We start from the raw sequence: 20,681 nt of genomic DNA on the forward strand, positions 1-20,681 counted from the left end.
AGGCCAATTGGCAGCAAGGACTGGCACTGACCACTGACCACCAAACTCCAACCACCTTGGAGAATCAGCTGTGCAGGAGCCCACTCCACAGAGCAGGACTTACTTTAGCACAGTGGTGCTTGCTGAGTCTGCCCCTTGAGTATGTTGCTTGCAGAGATGGTTGGGTGGTGGTGCTCTGATGTGATTGGTAGCTGTTCATGGGGAGTGCAGGCTCTGGGGCCTCCCGGGAGGTGCAGGCCAAAGTCAGCCACCCCCTGTTTTCTGTCCAGGGCCACCCAAATAAGTTGCAAAACAATCTGAAATTGGCTGCTATTTGTGCTAGGTGTCAATGTGCCCAAGTGAGTCCAAGGTGTGAACCAAGGCCAGCTGCTTTGGTGCTAGTGCCATGCCTGGGGGCACTTAGCAATAGGCATGGGGCATGCTGAGGCTAGATGCTGTTTGTTTGAGAGATTTTAAGAGAATCTAAAGCATGAGCCAAGACAAGCCATTTGTATTTGTAAAAGCCACTGGAAACAGCCTGGGTGGCCCTGAAAGTTGGGTGGTATGGATCCTCAGGTGATCACCAGGGTAGGGCAAATGGTGTGAGCCAGGTTGATGAAGTCTCAGATATGACACCCACCTGCCAGCTCTGTGACTGGGAACACTCAGCAAAGGAACAATGGCCTCTGCTAGCATTTATGTCTGGGAGAAAGCTGTGCCCCAGCTCTTGCCCTGATGCCAGACTATTCAGTTTCTCCCCTTACGCCTCTAATGCCTTTCAAGCTGCTACCCTGGCACAGGAGCTCAAAAGGAGTGTGTCCAAGTAAGTCTTGTGTGTGGGCCCTTTAAGGGGAACTGCCTGAGACTCCAGCAGTTTGTCTTTCACAGCCTCAATCCCCACTGGTTTTTATAGCCAGAAGTTATGGAGACTTATCTTCCTGGCACTGAACCCTGGGCATGTGGGCCTGGTGTGGGGCTGGGACTCTTCATTCCCAAGATATTTCTCTCAATTTTTACCCACCATATGTGGCTATGGAAGCAGCCTGTCACATCTCTGCCCCTCCTTACAGTCTTGATGTGGTTCTTTAATTTGTAGTTGTAGGACTTCCATTCAACTCAATTTCTGACGGTTGTTCTCTAGTTCAGTTGTAATTTTGATGTGGTTGTGTGAGGAGGCTAGCTGTGTTTACCTACACTGCCATCTTGAATGGAAACCCTGCCACCTGAAACTAATACAAAATAATACTAACTATAAATTGTAATTGAAAAAAATTAAAAACACCACATTGATTTCACCCTTCTAACTCAAAAAACAAAGTATAGGAGCAGAAAAAAGACATGAGAGAAGCAAGATAAGCTGAGACCGGAAGTCAAAGTCAGCTAGGTAAGAAGGAGCAGGAGGAGAGAAGGGAAGAACAACATAAAGTCATAGGCATGAGAAACCACATCAAGAGTGTAGAGGAAACAAGCTGTCTTGTTTCTAGAGCATAGATTATGAGAAGGGCAGTAGATGATGTTGGCAAGATGAATAAAGACAAGTTTGTGGAAGACCTTGACCACTGTATCAAGGTGTTTGAACTTTATTCAGTAGAGGAAAAAAGTGGATTCCATGAGGAAAGTGCTGAAGTATCAGGTGTTGAGATTTACCTCTAGTAAAGAATGTGACAAGAATGTGACAAGCTGAAATTTTATTTAGAACAGCATAAAATTAAAACAATTTAAACACTCCTACTTTTATCACAAACTTGCAATCAAAGCATTATTTATTAAGTTTCTAGGTTTCTCCTAAGTGGACATTTTGCCCTTGTTAAGTACCAGGCAGGAGAGAAAAAGACAAGAAAGCATCTTTCACTTGGCTTCTTTTCCTAGAAATAAGTCTCTGTATCAAGGGATTTGTTTGAAACAAAAAGGGTTGAGACTGCTGACTTTGTGTGATCCCTCACTGACAGAGAGGTTTGCAGGGTCTGACTGCATCTTTGCCCACAGGAGCGTCCAGCTGAGGCTGAGCCCATCAGATTGATCGCCCTTTGGTTTTCTTTGCAGGTGAAGCTTTATTAGAAAGTAACACCATTATTGACCACATCTATTGTTCCCCATCCCTGCGCTGTGTTCAGACTGCGTACAACATCTTGAAAGGTAAGACTTGATGAAGGTCAACCAGCCCGACCCTCTGTCTCCAGGCAGCCCTACACCTAAGTCATCCTAGACTCATGGGATGATAGCCAAGTAAACGCTTCAAATTTGGAATTTTTAATAGTGATTCTTTTGGAAGATATCTCTATGAAAGTCCCCAAACCATTCTCCAGCAGTATCAGCATGATAAAAGGAAGTATACAAATACTATTTTTCTTGAATTTTTTTTCTGGATGAACTGTAGTCATGTAAAACATCGTCTGGCAATGATTCAGAGCCCACAGAGCATGAACCAGCGACATCATGAAACAGTGACGTCACGTCCTCCCACTCCGCTCTATTTGCCTCTTGTTTGCAGTAGCGATGATGCTTTGAGGTGTCTGCAGGTCTTAACTGTCCTTGTTTCTTCAGTGGAATGACTTTAGAAACACCATTGTTATAAAGATATTCAACTTCTATCCTAAAATCTGTGGAAGGTTGAACTCTAGGAATTGCCTTTCTCATTTCACTGGAAAAAAAAACCTAGAAGAAGAAACGCTGAACCGTTTACTTATACAAAACAAATGAATGAGCCAGCAATAGCTGAGCCAACAAAGAATTGACACTGTAGTTGAGATTGCTTTTCATTAATCTTAAGTAAACCAGAATGCATTTATCTATTAAAATGCATTATATATTAAATTTGCATAGAAAAACTTGGCTTAAGGCAATATATAGAGAGTTACACAGGGACAGCCTGACTGTGAGGGTCATTACACTGTGATAAAGTGTGAAACTTGTATACTCTCACTTGTAAGTATTCAACCCTGGATATTTTGATAGAGAAAATGAATGATTTGCCTAATACTCAAATACGATGTAAGCGATTATAGACTAATGGATACTGAGAGAATGTCTGAAGTTTTTCATGAGGTAGTCTTGGGGCTTACTTTAGAAAAAGGAATTACAGGAGTTGTAGAACTCTATAAATTATGGGGTAATGACTCGTGGTTTTTTTTTTTTCCTTAACCCACATACATCCTATCCTGGTGCTGTGGCCAGCGTTATTAAACTCATATATTTGTAACACAAGAAGTTAAAACCCTGGTCCAAACCCACATATTTCCACTTCCTTTTTGCTCTGTGTAGCATCTGGTTGAAAAGAGGATAGCAGATTTACCAGAATTTTTATGACAGTTTGGCCTCTAATTAACTTTTCCACTGAGAACATAGTGATGTTTCCTTCATCTTCATTTTATCTTACCTCTAAGGTTTACAACAAGAAAATCACTTGAAGATCCGTGTAGAGCCTGGCTTGTTTGAGTGGACAAAGTGGGTTGCTGGGAACACATTACCTGCATGGATACCTCCATCAGAGTTAGCTGCAGCCAACCTGAGTGTTGATACAACCTACAGGTAACCCTCGGGAACTGCTGTTTCTTGGGGCCAGCGTGGAAGTACTTTACCACACCAGGGCAGGCCACTGAAGGAAATGAAGGACCAGACATACCCCACAGTCAAGCTATGATTTCTAAAACCCAAACTGGAGAAAGCCAGCATCCCCTTGTATTTAGATTACTTTAGATCATATCTCCCCACACAGTGACCTTTCCTGACTGTATTATGTCTCTTCCAGTGAATAATAAAACCATCTTGCATTCTGGGAGCGGGCACCAGCAGATGGTGATGCAGTTCCACAAGACTGTGGGAGATAAATGAAATGACAATGTCTTATCTTTGTCATTTGTAATTTTTCAAACCATGTTTAATTTCTCTATCTTCATGTATCATTGCCATAACCCCAGAGTGTAGACAAGCCACTTTTATATGTAAGAGAACACAAGTGGCTTTGCCTAAAGTTGTGCGTTTGATGGACACATATCGCAATGACAGGAACAACAACTAGCCTTTGTTGGTCCTTCTCTGCATGGAAAGCACTGTGTAATCTCCTTTAGAGGCTCCTCATCCCCAGTCCTTTGCCTTCCTCCACTGGACCAGACTGCTAGGATTAAAAAGAAGTGTGTGTACATTGTTCGCAAGTGAACAATTAAGAATTAACCAATTATAACAGTAGAGTTACATTAACTGTCAGAAATGTACTTAGACATTTGTAAATTGTCTTTGAAGAGGGACAGAGTTACAGCCACCATATTTCTTAGGGTAGAATTTGGAACAAGTGACTGATATAAGCAGAGATTTCTTCCTTGGGGCCTCCCTTGACCTTTCATTGCAGATACCTACCCTCACTATAGATGAAGCCATGGCAGTTTCTGGCTGCATTTTCCCCCCTGTGCTTATTTTCCTACTCTACAAATAATACCTCATATAACACGCTAAAAAATTTAATGTGCACTACTTCTTCTTGCTTAGAGGAATTCATATTCCTCAAAAATAAAATTAAATCAACCAGATCCCCTACTAATTTTGTCCTGGTCATACTATGGCCACTGTTTTTTAATTCTTTGAGCAAAACAGCAATAAATTGTTGCCCTGTGCCATCAGCCATCATCTTTCTGGCCTGGAAACAGGGTGAACTGCTACCAACACTGGTAAAATGATTTTCCTCACTCACCTCCCAGGCCAACTTGGAACAACCATTTCTTCAGCTTTTCCCTTAAGTGAATCCTGCAATTCTTCCCAAGCTGATTTACAAATGTCTCCAGAATCATTCTACCTGGGCCTTTTAATGCACACAGCCACACATCCCATCAGTAGTACAGGCAGAATGATGAATGTCAGGAACCTGGGGGGGTCAGACCATGGTCTTTATTCCAGCTTTTCTTTTCTTCTACAAAAAATCAAAATTCAATCATTTTGTGTTTAAGAAGGGAAAAAAGGTTAAGCCCCTTCTAATTTTATAAATCAATTGTTAAGGTCAGTGATTTATCACATACTTCAGCATGCAAGAGCCACCACCCCTAGAGTTGAATTTCCTCTGAAATTAGTTAGGCAAAGTGAGTAGACCTTTTGAAGCAAGGTGTGGTGCAAATGACTGAAGAAATATAGTGGTAGGTAAGGAGTGATGGCCAGGGTAATGTAAAGCAGGCGAGTGCTGTTTGAAGAACCCTGTCACCTTATAACAGCAGGGAGGCAGGACTGGAGGCCAGGCTGAGAGAAACTAACCAGACCAATGACTGATATCCAAGTGTTGTGTCATCCACAGGCAACAAGAGCCAGCATTGGGACTGGGTGCAGAAAGCACCCCCCGTCTTAGGGAGCTAGGCGAGAGGGAGCAAGTTAGAAATAGACATATATACACACCAGTTGGATGGATCTTCAGAATAGGGTCTTGACTGTGTGTGGTAGGGAGTGGTGGGAAAAGGGGACATGGATCTGGTGTGTTAGAGGGACAATCAATCAAACTTCAGTGTGGGGCTCAAGGCAGAAGCCTAGACCCAAACAAGGTGAGGAGGAGAGAGTTTACTGGGAAGAATAATGTCCTAGGGATGGTTGCTGAGCACCCAGAGCTCAAGGTTCCAGGTCTAGTTGGTGGTTGGAGGCTCAGCTGACTCTGAGTACAGTACGTGTATCCTGCAGGTGTGGCTAGAGCATGACACATTCTGCTGACAGTGGTAAGAAATCTTTGACTCTGTCTCATCCCCATCAGGACTGGTGGCTCAAATATGAAAACCATTCATAGGTTAAACCTTAAGTTAAGAACTGCCAAAGGCAAGAGCTGGCCAGGATGAACTGGATACCAGTAACTAGATACTTACCTGCTTGTCACTTACTCTAGTCTCATATACTACAATGGGGATTCACTTTTGAAATGACTATCTGGACCATACAAAGAGGACTTTTCTCATGGTGGGGGGTGGTATAGGGGTGCATCTGTGAGACCAGTGACCTAAGTGGTAATACAACTAGATGAGAGGTTTGGATGGGGAGAAAGAGTTTGCTGCAGAACAATGATGTATGTCCTTCACAAGTGGTGATTCATGTTTCTCCCTAGCTCTGAAGGTGTTATGATATTCAGAAGGCTATTTCCTACAAGCAGCATATTTGCTGAAAAAATGTTGTATAGAAGAGAGCAAGTTTCCTTCAAATGGAGCAGCATTCTTTCTCCCAGGACAGTAAATCCAAGTGCACAGAAAGGCAGCTGAGAGGTGGACGCTGTTAGAAATGGTCCCAAGTGGAAAACATGTTTACAGGCATTGATCTCAGACCCAGGTTCAAATCCAGGCTCTAAGAGCTTCTATGATATAAGCATACACACGTCCTCTGTAGCATTTCTGAGCCTCAGTTTTATCATCTCTAAAGTCAGGATTTGCAAAAGGGTTGCTAGAAGGGCTAAATTCAAAGAGTGTAAGAAGGCACGTTGCACAGAGCCTGACACATGGGAACCTCTCAGTAAATCTTTATAATAATAATAGTAGTAGTAGTAGCAGTGTAATGTATTCCAACCAAGATTTTGTGTGCATTCACTTTGAGAACTGATCACCACCTTCACCCACCATGCTGTAAATATCAGAAAGGAAAGACACAATAAGAAGACAAAAAAGTATGACATAATTGTACTCCAAAACAAGATAAATACCTCATAGATGAGAAACAAATAGTAAAGGGACCATACATCTTCATTTATTTGTTTAAAGATTTTATTTATTTATTTTTAGAGAGGGGGGAAGGGAAGGAGAAAGAGAGGGAAAGAAACATCAATGTGTGGTGTGCCCCTCACTGGGGACCTGGCCCACAACCCAGGCATGTGCCCTGACTGGGAATCAAACCTCGCAGGCCTGCACTCAATCCACTGAGCAGCACCAGCCAGGGCCATACATCTGCATTTAAAACCTGTCCTTTCAATTGTCCACCTTATTATATAAGGTGAACTTTACCCTGATACCTAAGCCAGATATGCACACCTCAAGAAAAGAGAATTACAGACCAATAGTCCTGATGAATATATTGTAAAAATTCTCAACAGAATATTAGCATACCAAATTCAACAGCATATTAAAAGAATCATACATCACAATCAAGCAGGATTTATCCCTGTGATGCAAGGGTGGTTCAACATATGAAAATTAATAAACATGATACACCACATTAGCAGGATGATCATAATGATTTGATCATTTCAATAGATGCAGAAAAAACATTAGACAAAATACACCATGCTTTCATGAAAAAAATGCTCAACAAATTGGGTATAAAAAGAACATACCTCAACATAATAAAGGCCATATGAGAAATGCAGAGCTAACATACCCAATGGTGAAAGATTGAAAGCTTTTACTCTAATATTAGGAACAAGATTAAGGATGCCCACTTTTACCACTCCAATTGTAATACTGGAAGTCCTAGCCAGAGAAGTCAGGCAAGAAAAAGAAATAAAGGTCATCCCAACTGAAAAGAAAGAAGTAAAATTGCCCCGTTTGTTCGCAGATGATAGAATATATTGAAAATCCTAGAGATCACCATAAAACAGTCAGAACTTATCAATAAATTGAGTAAAGTTACAGGACACAAAACAACATACAGAAATCAATTGTTGTGCTATACACTAACAAGAACACATCTGAAACAGAAATAAGACAGTCCCATTCACAATAGCATCCACAACAATATAATATTTAGGTATGAATTTAATCAAGGAGGTGAAATACATGTACACTGAAAGCTGCAAGACATTGATGAAAGAAATTAAAGATACAAACAAATGAAAAGATCCTATGCTCATGAATTGGAAGAATTAATACGGTTAAACTGCACATACCAACCAAATGCATCTATGGATTAAATGCAATCCTTATCAAAATTCCAGTGACATTTTCCACAAAAACAGAAAAAACAAATCCTAAAATTTATATGGAACCACAAAAGAAGGCATCACACTTCTGATATCAAACTATACTACAAAGCTATACTAATCAAAACAGTATGCTAACAGTATTTTTACATAAACATAGACACATAGACCATAGAACAGACTTGAGACCCAGAAAAAAATCCTCAAATCTATAGTCAACTATTATATGACAAGGGAGCCAAGAATACTCAATGAGGGAAAGATAAAGTCTTCAATAAATGGTGTTGGGAAAAGTGATTAATCACATTCAGAAGAATGAAATTGGACCCTAGTCTTACATCACTTACAAAAATTAACTGAAAATGGATTCAAGACTTACACTTAAGAATGACATTATAAAAAATTTTGAAGGAAACATGGGAGAACTTTCTTGGCATGATTTGAGCAATGATTTTTTGGGGGGTGACACCAAAAGCACAAGTAACAAAACCCAAAATTAATTAAGTGGGACTATATCAAACTAAAAGACTTTGATAAGCAAAAGCAACAATCAACCAAATGAAAAGTCAACCTATGGAGTAGTAAAAATATTTGCAAGTCATATACCTGACAAGGGGTTAATATACACAATTTATAAAGAAGTCACATAACTCAATAGTAAAAATGAAAACTGATTAAAATATGGGCAGGGCTTTCCTGACCTGTGCTGGCCTTGGTAGGCAGCTTGGCTCATCCACACTCACCCAGGCCTAGCAGAGGCAGCCATCAAATGTAGCTTGTTTGTACCTCCTAACAGGTGGTCCAGGGCTGGTTACAGGTAGTATATGATATTGACTTTCACTGGAGTCCCTCCCAAGAGTCTCCAGAGCCAGCACACCTGTGGCTGGCTAGCAACCACACCAGGGCACAACCCAACTAGCTCCACAAGTGGCACAGCCAGAAGGGATATGTTGGCAGATGCCAGACCCTGCTGGGGAAAATCCACTTCATGAGATCATCCTCTGAACAGCAGTCAGTACAGTGTGGTCAAGGTCAGTTCTCACAGTCAGCCAGCCTGTGCGTCAACCCCACCCAAAAACAGTTGACACTCAACTACAACAGTTGACACTCAACTGCAACAGTGGGGCTCAGATAACCCACACAAGGGACATTCCAGGAAAATGGAACTTTGTGGGGAAGAATGGGTGAAGTTAATGAGAACTTCAACAAAGAGATAGTAAGCATAAAAGACATAAAGAGCAAAAATGAACCATGCAGAAATGAAGAACACAATATGTGAAATGAAGAATATACTGGAAGGAATCATCACAGCAGTTAGATGAAGTGTGGATTGGTCAGCAATTTGGGAGACAAGGTAGCACAAAACACCCAATGAGAGCAAATACAATGAAGAATTTTTAAAAATTGGGTAGTTTAAAACACCTCTGGGACAACATGCAGCATAACAACATCTGAACCCTAAAGGTATCAAGAGGAGAAGAAAGAGAGGAAGGGATTGCGGACCTCTGATAAAATAATGACTGAAAACTTTCCTAACCTGATTAAGGACAAAGCACACAAGTCCAGGAAGTACAGGGAATACGAAACAAGATGAACCTCAGGAGGCCCATACGAAGACATATTATAATTAAAATGCCAAAGGTTAAGACAGAGAGACTCCTAAAAGCAGCAAGAGAAACACAGTTAGTTACTTATAAAGGAGCTTCCATTACACTGTGAACAGATTTTTCAACAGAAAATTTGCAGGCCAAAAGGGATTGTCAAAAAGTATTAGAAATGATGAGAAGCAAGGACCTGCAACTAAGACTACTGTACCCAGCAAGACTCTCCTTTAAAATTGAAGGAGAAATAAAAGCTTCCCAGACAAAAGCTAAAGGAGTTCGTCACCACCAAACCAGTATTACAAGAAATTTTAGAGGGACTTATTTAAAAAGAAGAAAGAAGAAAACAAATGAATATAATATGAATAATAAAATGGTAATCAATATGTATTTATCAACAATCAATTTAAAAAACATAGGGTAGCTGAATAGATAAGAAAATAAGATCCATATATATGCTGTCTACAAGAGACCCACCTCAGATCAAAAGATAAACACAAACTGAAAGTAAATGAATGGACAAAGTATTTCATACAAATGGAAACTAAAAAATACCTGGAGTAGCAATACTTATATCAGACAAAATCAACTTTATAATAAAGGATATATTAGGAGATATAAAAGTTCACTACATAATGATGAAAGGATCAATCTGACAAGAAGATAGAATCCTTGTAAGTATTTATGCACCCAACATAGGGGCACCTACATCTATAAGGCAAATACTGATAGGCATAAAAGGAGAGATCAATGATACAGTCGTAATACAGGACTTCAACACCCCATTGACATCAATGGATAGATCTTCAAGAAAGAAACTCAACAAGGAAAGAGCAGCCTTACATGACACACCAGACCAGATGGATTTAATTGATATTTTCATAGCTTTTCACCCCAAGCAGAATATACATTCTTTTTAACATTTCCTTTTTTATAATATTTTACTTATTTCATTTTAGAGAGAAGGGAAGGGAGGGAGAGAAACATCAATGTGTGAGAGATACATCAATCAGCTACCTCTCGCATGGTCCCAACTGGAGACCTGGCCTGCAACCCAGGCATGTGCCCTGACTGGGTATCGAACCACCAACACAGGCGAATGCTCAATCCACTGAGCTACACCAGCTACAGTGCTTTTTAACATTTTCTAGAATTGACCTCATAGATCACAAAGCAAGTCTCAATAAATTTAACATTGAAAGCATGTCAAGCATTTTCTCCAAATACAATGGTATGAAACCAGAAATCAATTACAAGAAAAAGAACTAAAAAATACACAAACACGTGGAGGTTAAATAACAGTTTACTAAAAATAAGTTAACAATGAGATCAAGGGGAAAAATCAAAAGATACCTTAAGACAAGTGAATATAAAAATATAACAACCCCAAATCTATGGGATACAGAAAAAGCAGTACTAAGAGGGAAAACACAACAATACAGGCCTACCTCAAGAAAGAGGAAAAATCTCAAGTATACGATCTAACCTTACACCTAAAGGAACCATATAAAGAACAAACAGAGCCCAAAGTGAGTAGAAGAAAAGAAATAATAAAAATCATTGCAAACATAAATGAAATAGAGTCTAAAAAATACTAATAGTGAAACAGAACTTTAAAAAGATAAACAAAATTGATATACCTTTAACCAGACACATCAAGAAAAAAAGAAGACCCAAATAAATAAAATCAGAAATGAGAGAACTGACAACTGATACCACAGAAATACAAAGGATTGTTAGAAAATATTGCAACTATGTGCCAGCAAGTCAAAAATCTGGAAAAATGGATAAATTCCTAGAAACATATAGTCTCCTAAGACTGAATCAAGAAGAAAGAAAATTTGAGCAGACTGGTTATAATGAACAAAATTGAAACAATAACCAAAAAACTCTCAACAAACTCCTGCACAGTATGCCTTCACAGGTGAATTTTACCAAACATTCAATGAAGAACTAACACCTGTCTTTCTCAAACTATTCCAGAAATTTCAAGAGGAAAGAAGACTCCTAAGCTCGTTTTACAGGGCCAGCATTATCCCGATTCCAAAACCAGATAAGACACTACAAAGTAAGAAGATTATACCCCTATCCCTGATGAACATAGAAGCAAAAATCTTCTACCAAGTATTAACAGACCTCATTCAGCAATACATCATGAGGTCATACACCATGATCAAGTGAGATTTATTCCTGAAATTCAAGGTTGTTACAATATCTGCAAGCCAATTAACATGATACACCACATAAACAAATGGAAGGATAAAAATCACATGATCATATCAGGCGTAGAAAAAGCATTTGACAAAATTCAGCACCCATGTCTGATAAGAACTCTGAGCAAAGTGGGAATAGAGGGATCATACTTGGACATAATAAAGGCCATATATGACAAACCTACAGCTAACATCATACTCAGCAGAGAAAAACTGAAAGCATTTCCCTTAAGATCGGGAACAAGACAAGGAAGTCCACTTTCACCACCCTTATTCAACATAGTACTGAAAGTCCTAGCCCCAGCAATCAGACAAGAAGAAGAAACAGCATGTATCTAAATTGGAAATGAAGAAATGAAATTCATTATTTTCAGATACCATGATTCATACTGTATATAGAGAGCCCTAAAGCCCCCTCCACCAAGAAATTATAAGAATTGATAAATGAATTCTGTAAAGCAGCATACAAAATAAAGATTCAGATATCAAGTTTCATTTTTATACCCTAATAATGAACTATTAGGAAGAGAAACTAAAAAAACTAATCATATTTACAATTGTATGTAAGAAATAAAGCATCATGGAATAAATTTTAACCAGGGAGGTGAAAGACCCATACTCAGATAAATTATAAGACAATAAAGAAAGAAATTGAAGAAGATATAAATGGAGGCATATATCATTTTCATGGTTAGGAAGAATTAATATCATTAATATGTCCATACTGCCCAAAGCAGTCAATAGGTTCAATGCAATTTCTATATAAATACCTATATAATTTTTCTCAGAACTACAAGAAATAATACAAAAATTGATGTGAACCAGAAAAGAACCCAAACAGCCACAGCAATCTTGACAAAGAACACAGTGGGAGCCCTGGCTGAGTGGCTCAGTTGGCTGGAGCATCGGCTTGTACACCAAAAGGTTGTGGGTTCAATTACTGGTCAGTGCACGTGCCTAGGTTGCCCATTTGATCACTGGTCATGTTACAGAACACAACAAGGGGGGCCTGGGACAATATACTATTATTGAAAGAAGGCCCCGGGTCCGTTATGTCTGCCACCCTAGGAAGGACGTCTCTCAATGCCAGAGATTTGTGAAAAGGAAAGGAAATGTTTATTTAATGCTATACAAACTTAAAGTAGTGACCTAATGTCTTCATCAAAAATCCAAAAGTCCCTTAAAACACCCACAAACAGTCACAGTCCTTCCTTCCTTCCCCCTTTGCCCAGTCCAGAGTACCGTATCTCAGGAAAGGAAATAGAAGTCCATGGCTCAGGCAGTCCTCTGGTTCTTCCCAGTTAATACTCCATCTCGACTGGGAGACCTCCCTGGGTTCCCGGCAGCCTCGGCTGAGTCGCCGGGATCTCTGCTAAAACCAGGTGGTGGTTCCCCTTCTAAAGCTGTGGGGGTCCCTGCTCTGTCCAGGCCTCCTGGTTCTCCCTCTCAGGGCTGTGGGAGTCTCCACTCTGTCAAGGCCGCGTGGTTCTCTCTCCTAAAGCAGCACGGTTCTCCCTCAATGGCTGAGGTCCTCCCTATTCTGCTAAAGCCTCATGGTTCTCTCCCCCCAGGGCTGCGCATGGCTCTCCTCAAAGCAGCATGGTTCTCTCCTCTCAGGGCTGCGCATGGCTCTCCCTCCTAAAGCAGCATGGTTCTCTCTCTTAATGGCCGCCAAGTCTGGGTTTTAAATCCCCACGGCCAATCTTCCTCTGCAGCCTCATTTCCGACTCCTCCCACACTTGGCTTCACTTGCCAGAATTCATATCCTTCCAGCTTTACTGGGCTGCCATCATGAGTCTGGGCATGTCCTAGAGCCAATCTTCTCCGAGCTCCCACTCAGGCACTGTAGCTTGGGGGATCTGCCCCCAGTCACGTCTTGGTGGGGAAGTTACTTCCATTCCCCTGGCTCAGAGATGATCACAGCTATTTAACATATCCATGCAACCAGCCAAAGGCTATAGATATGTTAAATGACCACACCAGAGGGTAGCTGCAAGGCTGTTGCTATGCAAAACAGCTCTCAATGGCCCTGCTCCATTTGTCCCTTCCCCCAACCCACACCCTGGGTAGGGGGGGATGGAGACATCTTAAAATCTCCTGGACACCTTAAGTTCTGGACCCCATTTCAAATGCCCATTTGGGGTCCCCCCTCTTGGCTGTAACCCTGTAACACCCTGTAACAGTCAGGACACATATGGGAGACAATGGACTGATGTTTCTCTCTCTCTCTCTCCCTACCTCTCTCTAAAATCAATATACATATCCTCTGGTGAGGATTTAAAAAAAACAAAAAAAAACCTTTTTAAATGGAGAACAAAGTTAGAGGTACCACATTATATGCTACAAGTCCATAGTAACCAAAACAGCATGGTACTGGCATAAAAATAGACATATAGATCAATGAACAGAATGGAGACAGAAATAAACTCATGCCTATGTGGTCAATTCATATTCAAAAAAGGAGGCAAAATCATACAATTGTGTAAAGACAGTTTATTCAATAAATGGGGTTGGGAAAGTTGGATAGATACATGGAAAAAAGTGAAACTAGACCACTTTTTTACACCATATACACAAATAAACTCAAAATCGATTACAGACTACCAAGTAAGACTCAAAACCATAAAACTTTTATAAGAAAAACATAGGCAGTAAAATATCTGACATTCTCTTGTCAATATTTTTTTCTGATACATATTTTTGAGCAAGAGAAACAAAAGACAAGGTAAACAAATGGGACTACATGAAACTAAGAAGGTTTTGTACAGCAGAGGAAACCATCAGCAAATCCAAAGTACAACCTACTGAATGGGAGAAGATATTCATCAATGAAACATTGAATAAGGGGTTAATATACAAATTTATAAAGACCTCATGCAAGTCAACAGCAAAAACAAAACAAAACAATTCAGTTAAAAAGTGGGCAGAAGGTGGGAGGAGGTGTGAAGGGGGGAAAATGGGACAACTGTAATAGCATAATCAATAAAATATATATTTTTTTTAAAATGTGGGCAGAGGACCTGAATAGACACTTTCCCAAGGGGACATATAGATGACCAATAGACATGAAAAGATGCTCAACATCAATCATCAGAGAAATGCAAATTAGAAACACAGTGAGTTATCTCACACCTGTCAGGATGGCTATCATCAATAAATCCACAAGTGCTGGTGAGGATGTGGAGAAAAGGGACCCCAGTGCCCTGTTGGTGGGAATGCAGGTTGTTGCGGCCACTCTGGAAAACAATATGGAGGGTTCTCAAAATATTAAAAATGGGAGCTCCAGCAAAGATGGAGGCATAGGTAGAAACCCTTCCCTTCCTCGCACAACCAAAAGGAAGATAACAACCAATCTAAAATCAATAAAGAATCAAAAACCAGAAAATCAAACTACATGGAACTCCGACAACCAAAGAATTAAGAAAAAATCAACCAGAACAACCAGACCAGTATGGCATACTCCACGGGTGACTCAGAAAAACCGCAGCGAGGCAGCAGAGGGGCGGGGCTGACTGCGGAGCTCGGCAGAGCTGCATGGGAGGGAGTGACTTAAGGGGAAAACTGAGACTCAGAGCTGACTATGGGCTACAGCTGGGGAGGCCACCGTGGGAGATATTTCCCGTCTGACTCGAGAATCTGTTTGAAAGTGCACTAGAGAGGAGCAGACAAGCTGCATTGTTCCCTCTCTGGCCCCTCCACCACAGGCAGCTCAGCAAAGAGGGTTGCCCTGAATGGGTGACTACCTAAGGCCCCGCCTCCTTCCAACCTATCAGCTGTGCCAAGACAAACAAATATGGCTCACATGAAAGAACACAGCAAAACCTCAGAAAGAGAACTAAGTGATGAGGAGATTGCCAGCCTATCTGATGGACAATGTAAAGGCCTGGTAATCAAAATGCTCATAGAACTGGTTGAGCTGGTCGAAAAATGAAAGAACAAATTAAAGATACCCAAGATGAAATAAAGCAAAATATTCAGGGAACCAACAGTGACAAGAAGGAAACTATGATTCAAAGCAACGATTTGGAACAAAAGGAAGAAATAAACATCCAACTGGATCAGAATGAAGAAATAAGAATCCAAAAAAATGAAGAGAGGCTGAGGATTCTCTGGGACAACCTGAAATGTTCCAGTATCTAATTACAGAGGTGCCAGAAGGAGAACAACAGCAATACATTGAAAACTTATTTGAACAAATAATGAAGGAAAACTTCTCCAATCTGGCGAAGGAAATAGACTTCCAGGAAGTCCAGGAAGCCCAGAGAGTCCCAAAGAAGTTGGACTCAAAGAGGAACACACCAAGGCATATCATCATTAAGTTACCCAAGATTAAAGACAAAGAGAAAATCCTAAAAGCAGCAAGAGATAAGGGGACAGTTACCTACAAAGGAGTTCCCATAAGGCTATCAGCTGATTTCTCAAAAGAAACCTTACAGGCAAGAAGGGGCTGGAAAGAAATATTTGAAGTCATGGAAGGCAAGGACCTACATCCAAGATTACTCAATCCAGCAAAGCTATCATTTAGAATGGAAGGGCAGATAAAGTGCTTCCCAGATAAGATCCAGTTAAAGGAGTTCATCATCACTAAGCCCTTATTATATTAAACATTAACGGGACTTATCTAAGAAAAAGATCAAAAATATGAACAATAAAATGACAATGAACTCACAACTATCAACAAATGAACCTAAAAGTAAAGAAAAACAATGAAAACAAAAATTAAGCAAACAACTAGAACAGGAACAGAATCAGAGAAATGGACATCACACAGAGGGAGTTCAGTGGGAGGGGGAAGGGAAGAAGAATAGGGGGAAAAGGTACAGGGAAGAAGAAGCATAATTAGTAGGCATAAAATAGATGGGGAGAGATAAAAAATGGTATAGGAAACCGAGGACTCAAAGAACTTACATGTACAGCCCATGGACATGAACTAAATGGGGGAGAATGATGGAGGGGTGGCAGGGCAGGGTGGAGGAGGGATCAAGGGGGAAAAATTGGGAAAACTAATGGCATAATCAATAAAAAAATACTTTAAACATTTTTTAAATGGAACTGCCTTATGACCCAGCAATTCCATTTTTGGGCAGATAGTCAAAACACTAATTCCTAAGAATATAAATACCCCGATATTCATTGCAGCATTATTTACAATAACCAAGATACAGAAGCAACCCAAGAGCCCTTCAGTAGACAGTGGATAAAGAGGTGGTACTTTGTATGCAATGGACTATGATTCAGCCTTAAAAAAAAGAATGAACAGTCTTACCATTTGCAAAAACGTGGATGGGCCTAGAGATTATTATGCTAAGTGAAATAAGTGAGAGAAAGACAAATACCATATGACCTCACTTATTTGTAGGATCTGAAGAACAGAATGAATAGATACAGAGAACAGACCATTGGTTGCCACAGGGGAGGTAGGTTGGGGACTGGGTGTACAGTCTAGGGAATGTAGTTAATAATATTCAAATAACTATGTACAGTGCCAATTGTGTACAGCAAATATGTAGACAATTTTGTAAAGTCTGCATATGATTGCCTAACCTCTATGCTGTACACCTAAAATTAATACATAATACCGAATATAAACTAATTGAAAAACAAAACGTCTATTTAAAAAATTGGCAGAAGGACTGAATAGGTATGTTTTCAAAGAGATATACAAATGGCCCACAAGTACATGAAAAGATGCTTAACATCACTAATCAATGAAATGCAAATTAAAACCACAACGAGACATCACCTCACACCTATCAGGTTGCTTATCATCAAAATCCAAGAACTGTCAAGTGTTGTCAAGAATGTGAAGAAAAGGGAGCCTTTCTATAGCATTCTTGGGATTGTGCATTGGTATTGCTCTATGGAAGACAGAACAGAGGTTTCTCAAAAAATTAAAAATAGAGTTACAATATGATCCAGCAATCCCAACTCTGGGTATATATCCAAAGGAAATGAAAACAGGATCTCAAACAAGAGATTTCCACACATATCACTTATGTAGACCCTATGAAAGCCGAACTCAGAGGAACCAATGATAGAGTGGTGGTTACCAGGGACTGGAAGGAAATGGGGAGATGCTGGTCAGGGGTTGCAAACTATCCAGTATGAGATAAGTAAGTTCTGGGGAGCTAATGTACAGCATGTTGATTATAGTCAATAGTATATTTTATACTTTCTAGTTGCTAAGAAAATACATCTTAAATGTTGTCACCCCAAAAATGGAAATGCTAATTGTGTTACGTGGTAGGCATATTAGCTAAGGCTATGGTGATAATCATTTTGTAATATATGTATGTGAAATGAATATGCTGTATACCCTAACCTTACACAATGTTATATGCTAATTATATTGCAATAAAGCTGGAAAAATGTTAAAAATAAAGCCTATCCAAACAATATCCTTACAGGTTATTGTTTGTAAGGCTACTGAAGAGAGGCTTAGGCAATATCTAGTGCTCTAAATAGATAGTAATAATACTAAATACTTTCTGCTTTGCTTCCTATTGTCTATAATGACTTGCTTATGAATCATCTTGCATGTGAAACCTGCACCAGATGTTTCATTTTTCAACTGGTCACTCTGACACTCTTCACTCCTGGCCTTTATTTCTGTACATTTTGTACATTTTAACCCCATGCCTATATAGTGGATACTCTAATACTCTACCTCCTCCCTTTCCTCAGGAAATGGATAAACAGAATTAGAGAAACTTTAGAAGGGTCTTGAAATGAAACTTAAGAGTAATATCAATTGCTTTGTCTTGAGATCAAAGTGTTCTATTGCTTTTGTTTTATTTTTCTATTACAGACCTCATATTCCAGTCAGCAAATTAGTTGCTTCAGAGTCCTATGACACTTATATCAATAGAAGTTTTCAAGTAACAAAAGAAATAATAAGTGAATGTAAAAGTAAAGGTAAGTGGTATTATTTTAGACTCGGTCTTTAAATAGGTGACCATTTTTCCAGCATGGTTAATAGGCTATTCAAGATGTTTCAACTTCTTTTGCCAGACTCACTTAATAAATAAAAAATCTTTCCAAACTCTCTTGTAGATACTTTCATATTAAATTTGTAGTATTCTCTTAAATACCTAAAAGGGTGGGTATTCCATGGGAATACACCAAATTTAGTTTCAAAATGAAGTAACTTAGATTTTGACATGAGAGCTCTTTATCTTGCACTTCATGAAGGAGTTTCCCTGTTACAATTTCTAGAAGTCCTTTAACCTAACATTGTTTTTCCCATAAGTGATCCAGAGCGTGAACATCTACACATAAACACACCTACACAAACACACATACTGCCACTATTACCACCAAGCAGGAAGTGTTCTATAAGGCTCCAGTCTATTTGCTATTGAATTTTATAAACATTGAACTACAATAGTTAACAATATGTAAAACTGACTATTCACAACAAAATTTTTAGTAAAAATGCAGGTTGCAAAAGAGTATAAACATTCCCATTGCTTTTTTAAGTTAAAATATGTATCTTTATATATATAAAAATATAAAAGCAAAGCCTGGAATTATATGCATTGAACTGTTAACAGTGGAGACCCCTGGTTAACAGTGCTGCGGATGATTCCCACCTCACAGTCATCACTCACAAAGCCACTCACACTACTTCCACTTCCATGACCCTCCTGTAATGACTCCCAGCATGTTCTACCAACCAGAACATTGCCAGTGCTCACAGGTCTACATGGCAACACTGAGAACTCTACTAAGAGTAGCAAAGAGAACTGTAGGCAAAGGATGGTTTTGTATCTTGATTGTGGTATATATTCAAAAAGATACACATGTGACAGAATTAAGAAAACCTGGTGAAAGTTAAATGAGCTGTGTGAATTGTACCAGTGTCCATTTCCTGATTGTGATAAAATGCCAATTAGGCAAGACATCAGAGGAGACTGGGTAAAGGGTGCACGGGACCTTCCCGGTATGTGTGTATGTGCAATGAACATACTCTGTGTACACACCCACACATTGTGTATGGATACATAGTATGATACACATGGAACATGTCATACACAGTCCTGCTGTGAACATACAATACATAAAGCTGACCCTCGACTAGTGCAGGGTTACGAACACCAACCTCCATGCAGCTGGAAATCCACATGTCACTTTGACTCCCCAAAAACTTTACAAAGAGCCTACTGTTGAGTGAAAGCCTTACCGAATGGTCAATTAACACATATTTTGTGTGCTTTATGTATTATATACTGTATTCTTACCATAAAGGAAGCTAGACAAAAGAAAGTTATTAAGGAAATCCTAAGAAAGAGAAAATCCATTTACACTATTTAATGAACAATATTTGCACATAAGTGGACCTATACAGTTGAAACCCATGTTGTCCGAGGGCCAACAGTAACTTCATATATATACAAGTGTACTACACATGTAACCTATGAACCTATAATTATTTTAAGATTAATGGGTTTTTTAATGACATGAGGCTGCCTTAATGATACAAAGCATTTTCAGAATTTTGTTTGTCCAATTCGTCTCTTTCTTGATACTGCTTGCCCCTCCCCAGAACACTTGGCTTCCAGCATTCACAAAGTTTACATATGTCTGTATAGAAATGGTCTTCTTAGTCCTTGCTTTTCCCCTCCAGGAAATAACATCTTGATTGTGGCCCATGCATCTTCCCTCGAAGCGTGTACCTGCCAGCTTCAGGGCCTGTCCCCTCAGAACTCCAAGGACTTTGTACAAATGGTCCGAAAGGTAACTCACACTTGCTTTCCGGGGGCCTGTGGTGCCCAGTCATTTTAGAACAGTTCAACGCCTGGCTGATAACTAGGTTCTCTGAGGCATGTGCTCTGAGCTAGGAAGGTGCATTTATTGATTCACTCAACCAAGAAGCACTGAATGGTACTCTGTGTAAGGCACTTTATTAGACCTGTGTAAGAGAAAAAGACATGTTTGACCTAGTTCTAGTTTGTTAGAGCTAAAATTGAGAAGTAGCTAAAGATTATAAGCAAGTTGTCTGGCTTTCCTTGAATACTGAGGATTGGA

At 39.7% G+C, this 20,681-nt stretch overlaps 1 protein-coding gene across 1 annotated transcript in view; it reads left to right on the plus strand.

The window, feature by feature from the left end:
- Positions 1–20,681, plus strand: part of UBASH3B (ubiquitin associated and SH3 domain containing B) — a 152,485-nt gene that overhangs the window by 127,781 nt on the left and 4,023 nt on the right. The window contains exons 10-13 of the mRNA XM_045860279.1: positions 2,023–2,115; positions 3,363–3,507; positions 18,463–18,569; positions 20,281–20,390. Of these exons, the coding sequence (XP_045716235.1) occupies positions 2,023–2,115; positions 3,363–3,507; positions 18,463–18,569; positions 20,281–20,390 (455 nt within the window). The remainder of the gene's footprint in view (positions 1–2,022; positions 2,116–3,362; positions 3,508–18,462; positions 18,570–20,280; positions 20,391–20,681) is intronic.

Source organism: Phyllostomus hastatus, unplaced genomic scaffold, assembly GCF_019186645.2.
Source record: "Phyllostomus hastatus isolate PE091 unplaced genomic scaffold, TTU_PhHast_1.1 phas_scaffold_193, whole genome shotgun sequence".
Classification (NCBI taxonomy): domain Eukaryota; kingdom Metazoa; phylum Chordata; class Mammalia; order Chiroptera; family Phyllostomidae; genus Phyllostomus; species Phyllostomus hastatus.